The sequence below is a fragment of the Azolla caroliniana genome, unplaced genomic scaffold, assembly GCF_043228905.1.
Source record: "Azolla caroliniana isolate FFs.n. ecotype wild unplaced genomic scaffold, voAzoCaro1.0.p SCAF_10, whole genome shotgun sequence".
NCBI lineage: Eukaryota > Viridiplantae > Streptophyta > Polypodiopsida > Salviniales > Salviniaceae > Azolla > Azolla caroliniana.
Window position 1 is genome coordinate 18,102,798 of NW_028230445.1, and position 21,110 is coordinate 18,123,907.

The 21,110-nt window shown below is 37.5% G+C and overlaps 2 protein-coding genes across 2 annotated transcripts; one reads left to right on the plus strand and one right to left on the minus strand.

The window, feature by feature from the left end:
* The first annotated feature begins 543 nt into the window (after positions 1–543).
* Positions 544–10,165, plus strand: LOC147859319 (DNA repair protein RAD5A-like). Its single transcript, XM_087325683.1, has 21 exons — positions 544–639; positions 1,246–2,107; positions 2,199–2,332; positions 2,880–3,012; positions 3,101–3,154; positions 3,237–3,374; positions 3,724–3,875; positions 4,174–4,258; positions 4,362–4,568; positions 4,660–4,803; positions 4,975–5,121; positions 5,213–5,280; positions 5,687–5,809; positions 5,886–5,985; positions 6,068–6,180; positions 6,542–6,811; positions 7,123–7,323; positions 7,408–7,501; positions 7,779–7,850; positions 8,187–8,285; positions 9,496–10,165. Exons 1-21 carry the CDS (start codon positions 620–622, stop codon positions 9,616–9,618), a joined length of 3,339 nt encoding a protein of 1,112 aa, XP_087181809.1. The 5' UTR covers positions 544–619; the 3' UTR covers positions 9,619–10,165.
* Positions 10,166–12,421: 2,256 nt separating this feature from the next.
* LOC147859320 (uncharacterized) lies at positions 12,422–16,890 on the minus strand. Its single transcript, XM_087325937.1, has 5 exons — positions 16,750–16,890; positions 14,788–15,879; positions 13,908–14,328; positions 13,097–13,174; positions 12,422–13,006 (listed from the first exon to the last, which is right to left on the minus strand). The coding sequence occupies exons 1-5, from the start codon at positions 16,752–16,754 to the stop codon at positions 12,953–12,955; spliced, it is 1,650 nt and encodes a 549-aa protein (XP_087182063.1). The 5' UTR covers positions 16,755–16,890; the 3' UTR covers positions 12,422–12,952.
* Positions 16,891–21,110: the final 4,220 nt, after the last annotated feature.

Consider the following 21,110-nt stretch of genomic DNA (forward strand, 5'->3'; position numbering starts at 1 on the left):
AATTGTTGCTTCCATGCGACTTAGCTCACATGCATTGCAATGTGAGATGGGGCGTTGGGGCACAAGTGATGAGAATGGTTGGCTATGCACAGTTTGCCCTAAACAAGTTCAAGAGTCTGAGTATCACACTTTGCCTTTGATTATATTCGACCATGCTTTTCCACACATCTTCAACCAAGCCCAATTCCTTGCACGGATTTTTGTCACAACCACAATGTGCACTCTTGATTGCATAATATATTCATCGGTAAAGTTCTCGAACATCGAGAGTCGCTACTCACTTTCACATGTAGCACGTTTAATAGAATCTCGCTATCTCTCTCGCGCGCGTGTTGTTTAATTGTAATTAGTTTAGGGTTTATAATAAGTTAGGTAATAATTAATCCTTTACAAGTTCTTTATTTCTTACTTACCCTAGTGGTAAGTTGCCTAACATTGCTAATCATAGGTCTTGGGTTCGAACCCTAATTCTTTTCTCTCTCAATTAAGAGTCTTTCCCGCCATTCCCTTTTATGAACTCTGTTTCTTCTATTTCACTTTTTTGCCCCCCTCCCTCTGCCTCTAATCAGAACAGCTGAGGAAACTTCTCGCCATTCTCTTCTTCTTCGTTAACAATTCGATGCTCAAAACCATCGAGAGGTAAAGTCTGTCTATCCATAGCCTAGCATTCTCCGTTTTTTTCTGAAAGGAGTTGTTGACTGTTGATATCAAAAGGAAAGAAAAGAAAAGGTTTAAATGTGGGTTATATCTATAGAAGAAAAGGTTTGACTTTGGGGCAAATGATGTTTGTATATCTACTCTAAGCTCTGTTTTGTATGTAAGTCTAGCCCGGTCATAGTTTATCGCAATAAGGAATGAATTGATTAAAGAGATGACACTTTGATTATATTCACCTTAAAATCTGCCTCATCGGAGTGAAACGCAGATTTAAGTAAGAACTAGATGATGGGCTTTAATTAATGAGGTTTTTATATCAACTGTAATCTCTGTTTTGTTTGTTAGTGTATAAGCAAAAAAGACGTTGTCATTAAATGGCTATATTCTGAATTGTTTCTGATGTTTGTTTATGTCTTCCATTTTAGCAGCACGAGGAGTAGATTAAGAATTAACGTTTACCTAATGCCGTTTTAACTATAGGAGTAGTAAAACTTGGGTAAAGGTTAACAATGGGGTTATATTATCCTCATCTCCGTTTCATTATTTGGGTTCTCAATTATTATTGAAATTTGAACCTAAAATCTGTAGGATGTCATATAAAGTCTCTGATGAGGATGTGGAATTAATGAGATGTGTACTTGGCTCGGGACCATCTGAAATGGATTTAATCCGAGCTCTCCATTTAGCAAAGAATGATGTCAACCTTGCTTTCAATGTACTTTTTGATACCATCGGATACAAGGGAACGGAGACTAATGTGAAACGAACGACGGCTGGGTCTGGAGCCCGTGTCCTCACAACATGTCACGAGCAAGTGCCATCTATTATTCAAAATTCCGACACTACCATCAAACGAGAACATATGCCCTCTTCTTTGATATCGGATCTTGATATGTTTACAAATGATCATGTAGAGAGCATAAAAGAAGAGGAAAACAGGGGATTTTGTTTTCCTAATATGCACAATGTTAAGAAGGAACCTATGCCCTCTTCTTTTCCATTGAATCTCAATGCAAGTCATTCAAAAGCAGTTAAAGAAGAACCAAACAGGGGAGTTCTCAATCACACATCTCTAAAGGAGGCAGAGGAGGAAAGCAATCACTCAACCCAAAGATTGGAGAATGGAAAGGTTTCTTGTGGATGGAAAGAGAGTATGGATGTAACTTCCAAAACTTCTGTTCTAGAGATAAATGCAGGAACTTATGATGATGTGTTTGAGTACCACTATGACAAGGATTTCAACAGCCACAGATGGCTTTTTCTCGGTGAAACTGAGGTATTGGGCTACTCTACGAGCAAAGGTGCAAAGCTTAAACAAGGGGATAAACTCACACTTTCATTCCCAAAACAACCTGATTATAGCCGGCAAATGTCTAGTGTTTGGAACCGAGGGAAGGGTGTTATTGCAGCTCAGCAGATTGTGAGGTTTGGTACAAATGAAGCAGGCGATGTATGTATTATGCATCTTCATTATGTGTGATTTCTCATGTATACAGGGCTCCTTCAGGACTTAAAATGTTGCTGTTTTATAAACTTGATAGATTGGTCGTTTGCCTGGGGAATGGGCAAAATGCTTGATTCCGTTAACATTGGGTGGGAAAGTGAAGGTTGAAGGTGTATGCAGAGCTGCACCAGAAGTCCTAACCACCATGGATACTGTTATATTAATAATTAGGTAAGTTTTAGTGTCCAAGCTAATAAGTCCTTTGTGCGGAAGTTTTGCACTTGTAAAAGAATTCTCGTTGTGGATTTTTACATTTCATTTCTTTTAGTAAATTTTCTCTACAGACTTTTGCGTATTTTTTTCATAAGATTTCTCTGTGAGTGTTTTGCATTTTCTTTCACATTTTTTATAAGATTCCTTTGTGGAACTTTTGCATTTTCTTTGTGCTTTAATATAAGACTTACGTGTGGAGGTTTTGCATTTTCTGTAACTTTTATTTGTAAGTTTTTATTGTGGAAGTTTTGCATTTTCTTCAACTTTTTATTGATTAGATTTCTTTATGAAATTTACATTTTTTTTCTTTTTCTTTTTGTATAAGATTTTCTTGATAGGAGTTATGCATTTTCTTTGTGGAAGTTTTGCATTCTCTTTTTGCTTTTGTATTAAGTTTTCTTTGTCAAAATGTGACATTCTTTTGGTTATTTAATAAGATTTTACAGGCTATTTGTTTGTGTTTGCTTTTTTCTATTTTTGAGTCGTGTTTTTATGTATTTTACAGGCTATTTGTTTCTACTGCCATGTTTACTAAGCAAACTGAAATGCTCACTAATCTGCCCACTTCAATGTTGGATGAAACTGTTCATCCATTGCCATCGCTTTTCCGTTTACTTGGTAAAGTTCCCTTCAAGAAGGTATACATTATCCTCATTAAATAGCATTATCTTGGTAAGCTTGTGAGGAAGTTTCAACTTCATGCTCTTTTTGTTTTTGTTATAACAGGCCGAGTTTACTCCGGATGATTTATTGGCCAGAAAACGTTGCTTGGGATCTGAGGCATGTTGAAGTCACTTGGCATTAAATATCCATTTGCATTTAACTCATTGACCATTAACAGAACAAAGTAATATATATACAGGATACAATCATCCCAGTTGAAAAGCGAAGAAAACTTTCTTCAAATGAGAAGAGTGATGCAACTGATCAAGCAGAGGAAGATCTCACTGATTCTGACATCAATGGCTTAGTTGGAAGTACAGAAAGCAATGATCTCCAGGTATGGTATGCATATGCATATACAATTTTTTGTAACACATTATATTACTGGTGGAAAATCTGATCCATCCCCATAAAGGCTTGAGAGGCTGAGGTATGCAGCCAAAAATGCCCCCCAAAACCTCCACAAACAAATGCTAGTTGGAAATAATGAGTAATTTTCTGTAATAAGGTGTACAGCTACACACATAGACACATGCATAAAGGAATGCAGACAGACAGCATATATATATCCATGTCTATATGCATATCTGCACACATACATTTGCATATATCTATATAGGTACAGGTGTACTGTACATATAAATATACGTAGACATGTAAATATAGAGAGAATGACTTGAATGCAGGAAATGGAATCACCTAATGACTTGCTTTGTAAACTGAGGCCATACCAAAAGCAAGCTCTCTATTGGATGTCAAAATTGGAGGCAGGACACTTGGATGAGGAGGCATCTAAAACCCTCCATCCATGCTGGGATGCATATTATCTTTCTGACAAGTAAGCCATACTGGTACATATAAATAAGGAAAAACTCTGAAATACCGCGTGTTTTCCTTAATTTCCCGGAATGCCCATAATTTTTCTTTATTTTCCCAAATGTACTTGGTGAATCCTTTATAGAGAGAAAAAAGGGATAAATTGAACTTATAACTTCTCAAATAGCAGATGTCGGGCATTTCGGTAAATAAAGGAAAATTCTAGAATATATAGGCGCTTCTCAATATCAATAATGGATGTGTATTGTGAATTCTTGAGTTTTGCAACTTTTTTATTTTGTTTTGTATGAGCATTGTAGGCGAAAGACTGCAGTTTATGTGAATGTCTTTTCTGGAGAGGCTACCATGGATTTCCCAAGTGCTTTGAAGCTCAGTAGGGGAGGGGTATGCTCATTATTTTATGCATAAATGTGACTACTACTATTGTCTTTTAATAATAATGTTATATTTGTGTGTTTGTATTCTTATGATCTGGGTCTATGGAAAGATTTTGGCAGATGCAATGGGGCTTGGCAAGACAGTGATGACAATTGCATTGCTACTAGCAAACCCTGGGAGAGGTGGTTCAGTTACACAAGAACCACAAGAGAAGTGTATACGAAAGAATAGATATTCAATCGAAGCCAGAAATACACAGAATAGGGGAGAAGGCACATTGATAGTTTGTCCTATGACTCTGTTAGGGCAGTGGAAAGTATGTATACATATACTCACCTCACCTACTAATACTATTTTAACACTGCCCTTTTATTGCACTAATATCTGATTGCATTCTTTTTACACAGACGGAAATTGAAACCCATAGCAAAGAAGGAACATTATCCGTCTATTCGCATTATGGCACAGGGAGGACAAATGATGCCAGGGTTCTCCTCCAACATGATGTTGTGATAACCACATATGGCGTTTTATCTTCAGATTATCAGAGTGTAACAGCTTTCTTTTTAGTTCTGTTTTCCATATAGATAAAACATATACATACCATGATCATGGGCTTCAAGTTTTAATGTCACAGGCTATTCTGGCCTCTTCTGCGAAGATATTTCTATAAGCATTTTTTTTCTTTTGTTCATTAAGTGACATGCTGCTTGTTTGGTCAGGATGATGGTTGTCTTCGGAAAATCCAATGGCATCGAGTAGTCCTAGATGAAGCACATACCATCAAATCAAGCAAGTGCCAATCTGCTCAAGCTGCTTTCAACTTATCAGCTGACTGTAGATGGTGCCTTACAGGAACACCAATTCAGGTAAAAGTCACAACTATTTGCAGTCTATCTTTTTTATTTAAATTTTTTCATGATGAACCTGCACTAAAAAGGAAACTTTTTTTTTCTCAAGAATAAATTGGAGGATGCTTTTAGCTTGCTACATTTTCTTCGCGTTGAGCCATGGTGCAACTGGGGCTGGTAGGGGAGTCATTTTTTGACAGCATTTTTTAAAAGATAATGAAGATTGTAATAAGCTTCTAATGATTAAGAGCTCAAAAATATTTTTGGTACTTTGAGCAAGGGGTGCTCCTGACAGTTTGGTTTTGTCAATTTTATGGTCGAATTGGAGTTCATGTGATATTCAATGTTAGTTTCTTTAGTTTGATATGATCATATATTGTAATTACAACCTAGTTAAATTTTATAGAGAAAAGTTTGTGTCTGTGTGTTCTGCATTATTATCTCAGTGCTATACATTTTTTAATTTTGAACTAGTTACTTGCATACTGTAGTCATATCATGCACCTTATTCCATCATCGTGATGTTTGAACAAAATGGGTTCTCTTTTTTGCAAACAAACTCCCTTCCCTTGAATATTGACAGGTGGTACAAGCTTATTCAAAAGCCATTTGATGATGGCGATGAACGTGGATTAATGCTGTTGAAAGCCATTTTGAGACCCTTGATGTTGAGAAGAACCAAGGACAGCACTGATAAGGATGGGAGGTGAGGAGTGACTCCAATGTTTGTTTCCATAGTAGTTCTGGATTCTTATTCTGACCTCGTGTTCTGCTGTCCAAAGGGCAATTTTAGTGCTCCCTCCAGCCGAAGCTGAGGTGATTGTATGTGAATTTTCAGAGGCTGAACGTGATTTTTATGATGCATTGTACAAGAAATCAAAGGTAACATAAATAGGGTTATATGGAATGGAATGTATCAGTCTTGCCAACCAGGTCTAATGATGCATTGGGTTGATGTCTGCAGATCAAATTTGATCAGTTTGTTGAACAGGGCAAAGTCCTTCATAACTATGCTTCTATTTTAGAGCTACTTTTGAGAATGAGGCAATGCTGTGACCATCCATATCTTGTTCTGAGGTAGCATATTCTGCGTATTTTTTAATCCATGCCATTCACAACCAACTGTAACCTTAAACATATTTTTCCTCACCACTTGATGAAGTTCAAAGGATTATGTGTGCAAGAGTCAAAGTATTGTTCAGCAGATGAGTTTCACTATGCAATGGATAGTTAGGGCAAACCATGAAGTAAAGGTAGCACAAAGTAGAGAGAACAAAAACATGGTGACCATGAAGATAATGCCTTTTTATAATAGGTGCCACCAGCTTAAACCTAGCTAACCATAGTTAGGCACGATGATGGTTTTGTTACACCTTGAGTTCCAGCATTAAAGAAGAGTTCCATGAAATTCAGCTCACTTTTCTTTATCATGCTACAGCCGTGGTGATACTGAAGAGTTCTCGGACCTCAACAAATTGGCTAAGAGGTTTTTGGATGGTAGTTCTTACAATACCAGCAAGAGTGCTTTATCCGAAACTTATGTTCAAGAAGTGGTGGAGGATCTGCGAAAGGGCAACAAAGCTGAGTGTCCAATATGTCTTGAAGTAGCGGAAGATGCAATACTAACTCCTTGTGCCCATTGCATGTGCCGAGAGTGTCTCTTAGCAAGCTGGAGCTCTGGTTCAGGTGGCCCATGTCCAATATGCAGGTTAAATCATCACTATACCATTTTATTGCTGATTCAATATGCTGATATCATCCTGATGATTTTTGAAGAACCTTCCAAACCCCTTCATTTATAATGATATTATTTGAAGTTTTTGTTATCATTGTGATATTGTCTTAAAGTTCTCAAGATACAATGATGTGATCCTATAGTTTCCACATGGTGATATCATCTTTAAGTTTTCGAATTCATAGTGGAATCATCTTGAAATTTTTAGGATATTGATACCACCTCGAGTATTTAAAGGACAACGCACTAACACTTCATTTCTTTGTCATTATATGCATACACAGGCAGCGTATGACAAGGCATGATATTTTGACAGCACCTTCTGAAAGTAGGTTTAGGGTTGATGTAGAGAAGAACTGGACCGAGTCATCAAAAGTTACAGCCTTAATGCGTGAGCTTGAAACGCTTCGGAAAACAGAGGCAAAGAGTATAGTGTTTAGTCAGTGGACGTCATTCCTGGATCTGCTTCAGATACCTTTAAACAGGTCAAATGCAAGCAGTTGTGTTGGTAATTATGTTTTACATTAGATGTGTAGAGATTTCATATTTTTTGTATTTTTCTTAAGCAGACGAAATTTCATGTATGTTCGGCTTGATGGAACACTAAGTCAAGCTCAAAGAGAGAAGGTCATCAAGGAGTTCAGCACTAACCCTAAGATATTGGTATTTTCTGTAAAGAGTTGGATTATTGTTGACTTTGAGAATATTTAGAAGAATACTTCTAACTTTTTGCAAAATCACCAGAATACTCTAAATACATATGGGTATTATGGTCATTTCGAAAAACCGAAGGATGTTTTGGGTGTTTCCTTTATTTTTAACATTTAAAAGAGAAAATAGGGAAAACACCGAAACATCCGTAGGATTTCCCTGTTTTGGTATCTGAGAAACAAATAGTCTATATGAATAGCAGTAACATTTTTAAAAAGTGGGATTGTAGGTAATGTTGATCTCGTTGAAAGCTGGAGGTGTAGGCATCAATTTAACTGCAGCATCAAATGCATTCCTCCTGGTATAGGTCATTCATTCCTTGGCATATTCATTAGTGTTTTTCTATGGCTCGGTAGAAATCATGATTATGAGGGTTATGTTCTAAGACCCATCCTTAAACATGTGAGTTAACATACAAGTATTGTGCTATGCATGTATAATCTCAATTGCTTGCTATAAAATAACACAAACCTCAAGCTTGCTTAAAATTCTTATTTTGTGCTTATATATATGTATACGTGTTTATGCACATATATAAGTTTTTTTGCGAGCCTTTCTATGTAGTGTAATACAAGAGAATTATGCTCCCAAACTTGCACTTAAAATTTGAAAATTCTTTGTTTTTGTGGTTGTGAAGGACCCTTGGTGGAACCCTGCAGTAGAAGAACAGGCTATAATGAGGATTCACAGGATTGGCCAGACCAAGAAAGTATCTATTAAAAGATTCATAACAAAGGTAGAGTTGAAAAGTGTCCGTGGAGGGATTAAATTAAAATACATAACGAAGGTTGTTAAAACTATCAAGTAAGAGGCTTTTCATAAGACCAAATTATTAAGAGATTCATAAGAGAGGTAGAGTTGAAAGTGTCCACTAATAAATTCATAAACAAAGTTAGTTATAATTGTGTATTCAAGTTTCAAGAGATTCATAAGAGAGAGAGTTAAATTGTCTAATAAGAGATTTCATAACAAGATTAGTAGATACCACAGTCGGTGTTTCTTGGGATCTGCATCTTTCTATGGCCAGTTTATTTTGATCTATTTGAAGATCATGCTGCCTCATGTGTAGCTTACGTAGAAGAACTACGTATTTACATGAACTATAGGTGTAGCTGAGGCGTTTGACAGAGTAAAGCAAGCATTTACATTTGCCCCACTTTAGTCCATGTTGATCCTACCCATCATCATGAAAGCCAATGCAATTGATTTTGTACTTAGAAATGTCTTGTTGCAAACTCAAGATGATGATTGATAGCTGCATCTTGTCAACTTCCAATCACTGAAGTTTTAAGTCGTAGAAATCAATTAGGAGATCTATCGCAAAGAGGTTTTAGCAATTGTGGATTCTTGGAGGGGTTCTTCCCATGAAATCATTTTTTACAAGGATCACAAAAATCTCATATATTTTTAGAATAGTTAAGCTTTGAATTGACGACAAGCTTATTAGGCCTGGAGTATTTAATACATTTCAATTCCTGATCATGTATACCTTTCCTAAGAACACAACAAAGAAAAGTCGACACAATCTCGATACCCCTATAGACCACCTCATCTAGGAGCTTACTTTTGAGGAATAAAAACAAGTCTAGCTTGCTAACGCCTTTCGGAGCACCCACAGATTTGAGCATTCTTGATTTCAATCATATAGATATTTGTATGATGGCTTTACCCAAGAGTTAAAATGTTTGTGAAGAGCCCTGTACAAAGGTAATTAAAAGGTGTCATCCAAGACATCTTGAAAAGAGAGTTAAAATGATCCATTCCATAGTGATTGAAACTGGCCATGGAATGGTAAAAGATAGTTAAAACTGTCCATTTTATAGTTAAAGGTGGCTAGAAACTGTCCATTTTAATGTAAAGTTAAAGTTATGTCTATGCCTTTGATCTAGTATGCGTGTTTCATTGTGATAATAGAGCTTTTTATCATAATCATTGTTTTTGGGCAGGATTCTGTGGAGGAAAGGATGCAACAGGTTCAAGCAAGAAAGCAACGTATGATTGCAGGGGCTCTAACAGATCAAGAGATCAGATCAGCAAGGATAGAAGAACTGAAGATGTTGTTTAGATAAGGTTTCTTTCTTTAAAATTGGAGAGTGATTGGTCACCAAATATGTGTTTCTTTCCTCTTGAGAAATAGTGTTGTCAACGTATGGAAAGCTCTGCTGGACCCTAGATCCTAAACCATCAACCACAAGCCATAAATTCTAAATCCTAATGCTAAATACACAAACATATGGATAGCTCAGTAACCCTAAACCCTATGGCTGAACCCTAAACACTCAATCTGTATATAGAGACTGTAAGCAGAAAATGTGTGTATACACACACACACACATGCTCTGCTCACTCCATCGTTTCAATTTTTGTTCACATTTTTTCTTCTTACAGCAAACTCATTACCAACATCACCCCTAACTTGTGACTCATAAAAGCATGAATATCACTTTTTTGTTTACCTGTTATCTGTTGTATTGGCCAACAGAAGGTTTTTCGGTGGAATATATACATATATATACATGACCAGTTCTTTTGACACATTATCAAGATTGATGATTGGATAGATATTGGGGCTGCAAAATTCTCACAATGAAATGTCTTTTTAAGTGATTATTTTCATATGTACATAAGTATGCATGGTTTATTTTCAAATTTGGGAAATACAGATTTTCAGTCTTTTTGGGAGATTGAAATGTCACTAAATGTGTGGACCGACTGTATATGTGATCTTTTATGTAAAAGAGCATTTGTAATTGAAGGGTTTAGTAGTGCCTTAGTATTGTAGAATGAAGATGAACATACTGAAATGTCACTAAGTGTCTGGACTGACTGTATATGTGATCTTTTATGTAAATGAGACTTTGTAAGTTAAGGGTTTAGTAGTGCCTTGGTATTGTAGGATGAAGATGAACATACATGTCTGATGTGTTTGAAGTATATGCTGTACATATCTGAGATATGCATATATGAGGACCTATTGTGCAGTATAGTGAATTTACATTTGGTGTGTTTGTTTTTTGTGTGACATTCGTTTCGTTACTCATGTTTTGAATTTCAAAGTATCACATTTCCATGTCTCAAGTAGTTTGACTCTTTCACAGTTGTCTTTAAGTTCTGTATCATGTGAAATTTGATATTGCTGGATACCACGACTATGACATCAAGCTCAAATTGGAAACATAAGCCTGCATTTGTGTTGAATAGAGATATATCTGCATGCATTGCTTGATGTTTCCTCGTATTTCTCTACATTAAGAATATGTACGGATATATATGAGGAACATTTTTTAAGTAAATTTTGAATTAACAAATTTGACTAACTTAACATTGCTATGATTCAAAATTTAGAGTCCATTTGTTCCATACATTGAAGCCAAACTTGATCTGTCACGCTATCATTACATTTCTCACAATATGTATCCATCAAGCATGGAGCATATATCTTGAGAATTAGGCATCTTGATTCTTAGATATATAAGTGCATACATGTAACATCAGCTTGACATGTTGATTTTATGCATGCAAAATAACTTGATGCTTTAATGGTTTACCCCAATCAACCTTCCATGATATATATATATGGTTAGTCGGATTGGCTGAATCAAAGTCCAAAAACATGCATCCATGAACACTTTTGATCAAGTCCAGATTAGCAATGAGCATAGATAGCTAACATTCATCAACGTGATGGCTTCCCTAGTTCACGACTGCTTCCAATCTTTCAGATGGGTTTGTCTTCTGCCTCCCTTGACAAAGGTTTTTGTCCCTCAAAAGAATTGATCATACACGTCTTACTACTATTCTTGTTCTGTTTACCACCCTCTACATAAGTTCCACAGGATTTCTCCTTGACCTTCCACTTATCATACTAGCCTTTACCTTTTTTGTCTCACCCTTCCTCTTGATGTATCTTCAGAAAAACTTAGATTATAACAAGATTCTAATTGCTTGCAACTAAATCATCATGCTAGAAATGCACACTTTTAGGTACCCAGCATGTTTCTGCATTAGACTTAGTTTTTTGGCCTCATCTTCGATTGTTGCTTCTGTTTGATATTAAAGATCCCACTAAACATTAAAACTTTAGATTTCACCTTTAAATCTTCATGATTAGACCATATTGATAGTAGCTGTAGCATTCAAAGAGGGGGCAAAACCCCTTCAAGTGCATCTAACAGAAGGTTTATTTAATCTCATTGTCAAAGAGCCAGTAGCCTAACATTTTTGTGATTATAACATATACCCTACTGCAGTATGAAGTGCCCACACTCATAAATAGAAACAGGAATCCCTTTGTCCGAGAGCCGTAATAAAGAACTTGTCTTTGTAATCAGATCATCTCAGTTGTAATGCACTATGAATGCCCAAAATATGTATATAAAAGGAAGAGATACACACCTTTCATGGTGTCTTGAGAAAGAAAGAGATCACTCCTCTCTTTCGCTGGGACATGATCTGCTTCATTTTGCAGACAAAATCGACATGCGACCCTTTTTTAGTACCTAGATTTATTTTCATAAATTCTTCACAAAATATAATATTAGATATAGCAAAGCTGGCTTCTTAAACCCACATAAGAATGCCGTCCATACCAGGCCATTGCTATATACACTCTCACCATTTCAATATTTTAACCACTGTTGAATTTAGGCTTAGACAGGAGTGAGGCATCAATCAGAAACCATAGTTAATCATGTCTAAGGTGGTGTTCATTTCATGTTTTTTTTGTGTACCTGTGAAAGGCCCTCAAAAAAAATGAGAATTATGTGTGAAAAACTCTTTACTTTTAGAGCAAAAACTGTTTTTCCTTCTTTTTCTGTATCTTTAAAAAACTTGCTCTCTAAGAGAAAACATTTGATACGACAGTCTTTGATATCAAAGAAAATCTCATATAGATAAACATCTTCCAAAATCTTTACAAGAACGCAAAAGCATCACGATTCCAAAATTGGGGCTTTTCTTTTGTTTTTATATATATATAAAGACCAATGTGGCCTGTTTTTCTTTGTTCTTTCTTCAAGCAAATTGCTCTCAGAGTTATATCAAAACCACCAAAGGAAATCTGCCTGTACTTTGCACATGCAGAACAGAGGATTAATGTATATATATGTATAGCTATATTGGGATCTTTGCATTGTTTGTTCGTTCGATCAATTGATCTCTAGAATAACCTCATGCCGCCACCCAACTGATTAATTGAAACAAGAGAACAGAGATACGATATGCCTAGATATGGGAATTGAGAGCTTAGCTTAAAGAAAGCTTTACAAAATTACAAAGGAAGCATGACAAAACAGTGAACTTTCCTCCGTTCATCAGAAGCCAAAAACAATACACAGACAGAGTTGGGTCTCCACTCTTTGAATCCGACTTTTGAAATCATTTTTGACTCCGCTCTTTTAGGCATTATGAGTCCGAATCTGACTCCGCACTTTCCATATGCTTGAGGCCTCTTGCTTTCTGCGACCAATACACAAATAAGTTTCCCATGTATTCTAAGAAGTGCACACCCATCATAGAATTGTGATTGAATCAATCGACCTCTTATACCTTTTTCGTGCATTTCTTCTCTCTTACATCATAACGACCCCGAGAAAGGTCACTAAGCCAGTATCCAGGTGTACAGTACTGCAAAATGGAAGATTTCCAAAAGCAGGCATGAGAAAACAAGTTGTTTAGTGAGCATATGACTGCACTCTTGCCAGCCCAACACAGAACGAAGCCACCCACATTTACACCAGTTACTTAAACATCGATATCATCAATCACTTAAAACAAGTACATGATTAATCGTTTTGCACATTATGATCAATCATTTTAATATGATTTAATCACTGAGATAAATTCCAAACAATCAGAAAGTCACCTACCTATGCATAACCAGTCATAATATATACATGTTCAGTAACTTATATATGCTTAACACTAGCTATACATTTAAATAACAGTCACATACATATAGCGACACAACCAGTAAAATACCCTACAAATGCTTACAAATCATAACAAACACCCACATATATATAACCAATCACCCTACATATACATGCAATTGTTGCTGATGTATACATAATAATCACTAGTAACTTCCATATACACAATCAGTCACATATGCAAATCAAACATTTGCATATACATAATCATTCACATGTACAAAGTCAATCACTTGCATACACACAATCACATGGTATCACTCGATCACTTACATATGCAGAATTGATGCCTTTACATCCACATAATCAGTCACATTAGCAAAGTCAATCACTTGCAAACACACACACACACACACACTATCACTTTATCACTTGCGTATATAGAATTGATGCATTTACATCGACATACACAATCATTCATCACTTACATGGAGAGCTTTCTCAACAACTTTCGGCCGCTTCTTGGGGCGTTGGGGAAGCTTTGATGTGCCTTTCATGACAAGAAAGTCATCCTCTTTCTCTTTGCGGGTGAGACCAAGGATGATCCGAGGCCATTCCATGGCATGAACATCAACAAAAGGCTTAATCCGCTCGGGGGAAACGTCAGTACTTGGCGCAGCATAGCTATGGTGTCCATTTCCATTGCTATGGTGTACATTTCCAATGTTACGATGACCATTGGCATTGCTATGGTCGTGATCTTTATCTATGGCTGGGGCCTTGGGAGGGGTTTTCTCTTTGGAAGGAGGAGGTGGTGGTGCAGACCTCTCTCTGCGGAAGGTTATATGATCATTGTCCGAGGCCACAGCTGGAGCATCGCCAGCGAGGCGAGTGTAACCATTGGATGTCCTGCAGAAATGAAACCATAGCTCTCTCTCTCTCTCTCTCTCTCTCTCTCTCTCTCTCTCTCTCTCTCTCTCTCTCTCTCTCACACACACACACACACACACAGAGGAGACAGAAGGATGTGTTCCTTATCGGTCTGGTAAAAAGAAGACAGAAGTAGGATGGGAAGCAATGAACTTTTCTTCTTGATCTGAGAAGAAGAAAGCAGAAGAAAGTTATTTTTTGTTCATCTGGGAAGGATGTACAATGTTCATTGATCTGCGTAAAGGAAACTCAATAGATGCATCCTTTGGCTTGGCGACACCATAGTCGTCTTAATTGGCAGAAGAAGAAGAAGAAGAAGCTTTCTTAATTGATTTGTGTAAAGAAGAAGGAGAACCATGAGAAGATATATGTTAATCTGAGTAAAGAAGATGGAGATGGAGAAGGAGAACAGGAAAAGAAAACTGTGTTTTTGCGTACCTCACTCGATCTACAGATCCTTCTTTGCTGCAGGCCATGGCGTTGTTAAGCTTTGGAAGAGAAGCAGGAGGAGGAGGAGGAGGAGGAGGTGGTGGAGGTGGAGGATGAGGGCCGCCATAACCACGAAGCTTAGAGCGAGCAAAACCACCATTTGAAGTCAGAGGTCTTCTTCGTCTTCTTCTTCTTCTCTCCAAACGTACCGATTTAGAAGCCACGTCTTCTTCTTCCTCCTCCTCTTCTTCTTCTTCTTCTTCTTCTTCTTCCTCCTCCTCTTCTCCATCTCCATCTCCATCTCCTCCTGCTTTTTCTACTCCATCTGCAGCAGAAGCAGAAGCAGAAGCAAGAGAAGAAGAAGAAATTGGCACGGAGAGATTATGATTACTGACAGTAGTACCACCATTAGGTTTAATCGAAGCCTCATTATTGACTAAAGACCGGCTACACCTCGTTCTCTTGGATCCATGGCCCCACTGCGGGAGCTGCGACCCGAGGCCATCTCTGCATCTCTTCGAACTACTACTCACGTAACCATTCATGTCTTGCTCACGATCACTACTCGTGGTAACCTCTGTCACAGAAGCTCCCATGGCCGAGGCATCGCGAGCTTTCATGGCGGATGTAGAATTAGTAACTGTGGCAGAAGGAGATTCACTTGTATTATTAGTGCTAAGCAACGGATTAGATCCTCTCATTGTAGTGATTTTTGCTGCATTAACGCCATTGGTACTACTGTGTTGGATCGGATTTGTTAACCCTGTTGAAGACCCCCGCAGTCGAAGGTTTCCATTATCATAACTACTAGTATTGTTGTTATAAGAAGAAGACGAGGGTAAAATATCGTTGCCTGTTGCAGAAGCTTTACTTCCACCATAGCCATATCCATATCCATAGCCATAGCCATAGCCATTTCCATAGCCAATATCTGATCCTCCTCCTTTTCCATTACTTAATCTTCTCTTTCCTTCGCTGATTATTAGGCTTCCTGCATCTCTGATCTGTGTCTTCACTGGAGACGTGCTAGTTACTACTCTCTTGATCTTCTTCTTCTTCTTCTTCTCATCCTCCTGCACAGAGAGCAATGTTCCAATCTCTCTGTAGATTTTACACAGAAAATAAGAAGAAAACCACGAATCAGTAATTTGACGCATTTCCATCAATCAAACTGAGGTTTTAATCTTTGTAATGTGTAGGATCTCTGAACATCTGAAGGAAAAGAGAAGAAGAAGACGCTGTCTCTCGGGGGGGGGGGAGAGAGAGAGAGATGAAAGGAAGCAATTTGGCTCAGAAGAGAAGCAACGATCATGCACATGAATTTATCACAAAGGTTTCATAGCCAATGCAGGAAAAAGGAGAAGACGCTCGCATCAGTCAAATGAAACGAACAGAAACCCTAATTATAGGAGAGAGAAGATGAGAGAGAAACCCGCTCCAAAGAAAAGCTTATCATCATGATCATCTCTCTCTCTCTCTCCATTCTTTCCAAAGACATCGACCGAGTGAGAGAGATTTAAAGAAGCAAATTGGTTCAGAAGAGGAGCAACAATCACGCAGATAAACTCAATCAAGCAGAGATTTCATAGCCATTGCCGAAAGAAGAAGAAGACAACGACGACTGTTGCACCAGTGAAAAGGAACGAACAGAAACCCTAATTACAGAGAGAGAGAGAGAGAGAAACGATAAGATAGACATCTATTCTAAAGGAAAGCTTCTCATCATCATCTCTCTCGCTCTCTCCAATTTTTTAAGAAGAAGATTAGGCCTGCAATCCAATCCTTTGACACAGACAAAATTCCATAGATATGGCGACCTAAGACATATGAAAGCAATGAATATTATGCATTGGACATATGAACCCATCGCAGACAGAGAGAGACGATCCGAGCAGTAGCGGAGAAAGAGATAAACAGAGGCAGAGATAATGGCAGAGATATACTATTTTGAATACAAGAGGAGAAACTAACCTCATGTCGCCAGCGATGAAAGAAGAAATACGGGAAAAGAAAGATGGAAGATCAAGGAGATTTATAGAAGGGGAACCCAATTAAACTGCGAAACAGATCACAGAAGTATAGATGCCATATCCAAAAGAGAAAAAACAAGGTTAGTTCACAACAAAATCTCTGGATCGGCGAGGAGATTTTGAGTGTATAATAAGCGAATTTTATCTTCTGCGGAAGGGAGAGTAAGGGTTGTGGCTATGGCGAGCTTGCTTGGCGAAGCTTTTTAATGTGATGTTGGGGAGGGAGGGAGGGAGAGAGAGGAGGTGGGGCGTGAAGCAGAGGGGAATCGGTTAAATTAAAAGGCTTTGAATCAGAAATGGAAATACAGAGAGAGAGAGAGAGAGAGAGAGAGAGAGAGAGAGAGAGAGAGAGAGAGAGAGAGAGAGAGAGAGGAAAGAGAGAAGCTCTGAAGGTAATAATGGAGGGGGAAGGAGCTGTGGGTGAGGAATCAAGAGCTGTGCAGGGTAAATGGAGGGGAGAGGAATAGGGAAAGCTGTGCAGGGTAATGGAGGAGTGAAGGAGAAGGAAGGAGAAGGAAGGAAGGAGGAGGCAGAGGTGCGATGGCTATGGCGATGGCTATGGCGATGGAGGCAGAGACAGACAGACAGACAGAGGGGTGATGAAGAAGAAGAAGAAGAAGAAGCAGACGAAGAAGAAGAAGAGGGAAGAAAAGCAGGTATTAATAAAAAGTGGTGAGAAGAAGAAGAAGGGAAGAGATTAATTAAGCCATTAATTAGCCTAATCACCCTGATTAGTCCTAATCCCTTCTTCTTTTCTCATCTCACCTTATATATTAATTAAGCCTGCTCTCATCTCCCTTAATTACAACTAATTCGGTTCTCTCCCTTCACTAATCCAACTGAATGAGGTTTTTAAGTTCCCCCCACCCTTCACTAATTTACGTAATTAATCTAATAATCCCAATCGCGATTAATTATCTGTTTTAATTAATTAATTAATTAATTCGATGAATTAATATGTTATTTTATTTATTTCTTTTCTTCTTCTTCTTCTTCTTTTTTAATTCTGTTTCTAAAATTATATATATTGCAATTTGTGTGTGTGTGTGTGTGTGTGTGTGTTTTTTTTCTCTCTTTCTTTTTAAAAGAGGAAATGGAAATTATCTACAAATCTCCTTCTTATTTTTTTCTTGTATTAAATTTTATTTTTTTTCAATCGTTTTTACTCAAATTTCGTTATTGCTTAATTTGATTGAGTTAATTTTCGTTAATTCCTTACTTAATTATTACAATTTGGAGCTTTAATCCCTTTCTTTTTATACATATACAAACTGTGTATGTATATACATACACACATATACATATACATACATAAATATTTTTATTTTTATTTTTATTTATTTATTTTTATTTTCATTTATTTATTTATTTTTCTGCATAGTAGTAAATAAATGGATGAATGAACAGAGATAAATTGGTTTCACACTTGGTCTTCTATTTCTCTATGTGTGTGTGTCTTTCTCTCTCTCTTTTTGTGTCGTTCTCACGTCGGGCCGCACCCCATCTCTTGCTCTATATATGTATCATGTGTTGATCCACACGCTTACATACGAACAAAACCCCGCACTAACATATGATCCATCGATTCTCGCTTATTCTACCCCCCCCCCCTCCCTGGACTTGATCTGTGTTCGAACAACTATGGGCCGATTCATCCGAAATCGCCCTCTTCTCGTTCTTTCGGGGGCCTTCACCTCTGGTTGTTGCTTATTGGGTTTTGTTACACATCGGGGACAGAATCATAACCACAAAACAAGAGAAGCTTCAGGGTTTCCATATACTCGATCGACCCGTGGAACACTATATACTATATATTCTTTCCAATAGCATACGGATTTGTACTCATTGTCATGTTAATCTCCATAGGCTCCTCCCGTGAACTCAAGTAATAGCGTTGATCCTTGAATGCAACTTCGTGCTATTTACATGGTGGAACCAATACATACTCAATCTCTAACTATTCAAGTGTGCACTACATGACTAATTAATAATAATGATTTGTCAAATGGCTAACACGACTAACCTTGATTTCTCCTTGGATGCAACATCTTGCCACCACCCATGTGACAACTTATATGAATCAGACAAACCCATCAAAAACATATCTCCTCTCTATCGGATTCAGTGTTCAAAACTACTCTTTGCAAAGATGGTTATTTGAATGGCCCACTGAGGTAATTCATTAATGTTGCTTATGAAAACGAGGGTAATTTTGGGTTGCCACAAACTACAGGTTAGTTAGATCTGTTTCCTTGGGTTGTTTGGATCAACTCTTTCGTTCACTTGAGAGGAGTCATGCTTGCTTTCCCTTTGTCCTCTTACAAAAGAACACCTTCCGCTTGGGAAGATGTGGGTCCATCTCATGCTAAGGTTTTCATATGGCCGCCATCCAAATGGGCGCAACTTCTCCCCACGGGATGCTCCCTAGTAACACTTCTTGATGTAGGTAGGAGAACAAACGTCCAAGTGATATATATACATGCCAATTTCTTGGGTTCCTATGATCTTTCTCCTTGAAATACGTCACACCCCTTGAAAGAATTCGTCCAATAATTGTTGGTTTTCAACTAAACAAACACATCGTGGAAGTGGTTACTTGTGCCCATTGTTCTAGGAAGCATGGATGATTGACTTGAAGATGGATAATAAAGGGAACAAAAGGAAATACGTAGTAAGGTAAAAGAGAAAAAGGGAGGTAAATATGGGGAGAAATTTAGAGAATGTTTTGTGTGGGTGCATGTGTGGGTGCAAGTAGAATGCTTCTACTCAATTATGTGGCCGCTATGAAGAAGTTGGAATATTGAAAGAAAACGGCCTATTTCGTGGAGGATAAACCCTTCTAGGATGCATTCTATGTGTAGTAATCAACATGCGTTTGGTTTGGGAGTCTCAAGCTCGAAATTGTTTTAACATTTCCAAACTTAATTGAACTAACCATTCAAACCAAACTGTTTGAGGATTTTTCTAGGCTTAGACCAAATGGTTCAAGAGGCCTACAAACCGTTACGCCGCTAGGTTGCGTTTTCATAGTCCAATTCCGGCTCAAGTCAACTTTTTTAAGAAAGAAACCTAAAACTTAAAAGAACTATTAGGGTTCAAAGTTCGAAGTTAAAACTTCATAATTACATTATATATTACATCATTTATCAAGTTGATTTATATATTATTTCAAAAATGCCTTCCTAGTGCCTAAACCGTTAAAACATTAGGTTGCTAAATTGTTAAGTCGTTAAACCATCAACTCATTAAGTTGTTAAGTAGTTACAATGTTAAGATGATGAAGGCTCAAACCAAAATGTTTAAAATTTCCAAAACCTAAATCGAACCGAACTAGTTAAGCTATTAAGTTGCGGTGTCTAAGATCAATTAGACTAAAATTGAATCATTGTCAATTCCTATCCATGTGTTATAGGCTTAATGCGGTACATTTTGGTTTTTCATGCAGGATGTTGGGCCATTTTATGATGGAATGCCTAAAAACGTAATAAATGTTTACAATCATCCTCCGTTTAAAATGGTAAAGAATTGGTCCTCGCATCAACAACAAAAAAAAGTGAGGTTCTAAAATGGGACAATCGAGTGAGCATGTTAAGGAAAAGTATATTGAGAAGAAGGTAATTGAGGTGTAACAATCAAGTGAGCTTCCTAAGAGAAGGAGAAGAGTAAAGACTTAATGGAGGAGCAAAGGCTATGCATAATATATTTAGGACGGTCAAATCAGAGTCATCAAGGGGGCTTGAAAAAGCACAAAAGAGAAACAATGAACAATTTAATAGATTGGGGAGGAATGACAGATTGGAACATTCAAATACCTTAAGAGGTTGACAATCAACAACGAGGGATGAGTAAGTCCACTGTGGGATAAATATAATATTTAATGTGTGGTTGAGTGTAAGGATCACAAAAGTGTTGGATCTAATTTTTCTGTGAAGGGTTATCTACTATGTTTTGTGGGGGTCATATAGTCTTTAGAAGATAGCACGCTATACAATCTTATATACGCATCTCCCTTCATGTATTACAATGTCTAGTATTTATATGTTTGGGAGGTTGCATTCCCATTGTTTAGCTTTGAAATTAGATTTGCTTGTCGATTGACCAATGATCACTTTCAACCTCAAAATGGTACCCCTTCTATTTAAGGAGACTTTGTTTAATCCTCTACCTAATATGCATAGGCTATGTCATTTTGACCATGTACGCACCCACTAGAAGATCCACACATGACAAGCACATGGGAAAATAGATTCCATTAACAAAACGAGAGCAAGGGAATTTATGCGGACGACACAGGGTTGGGTA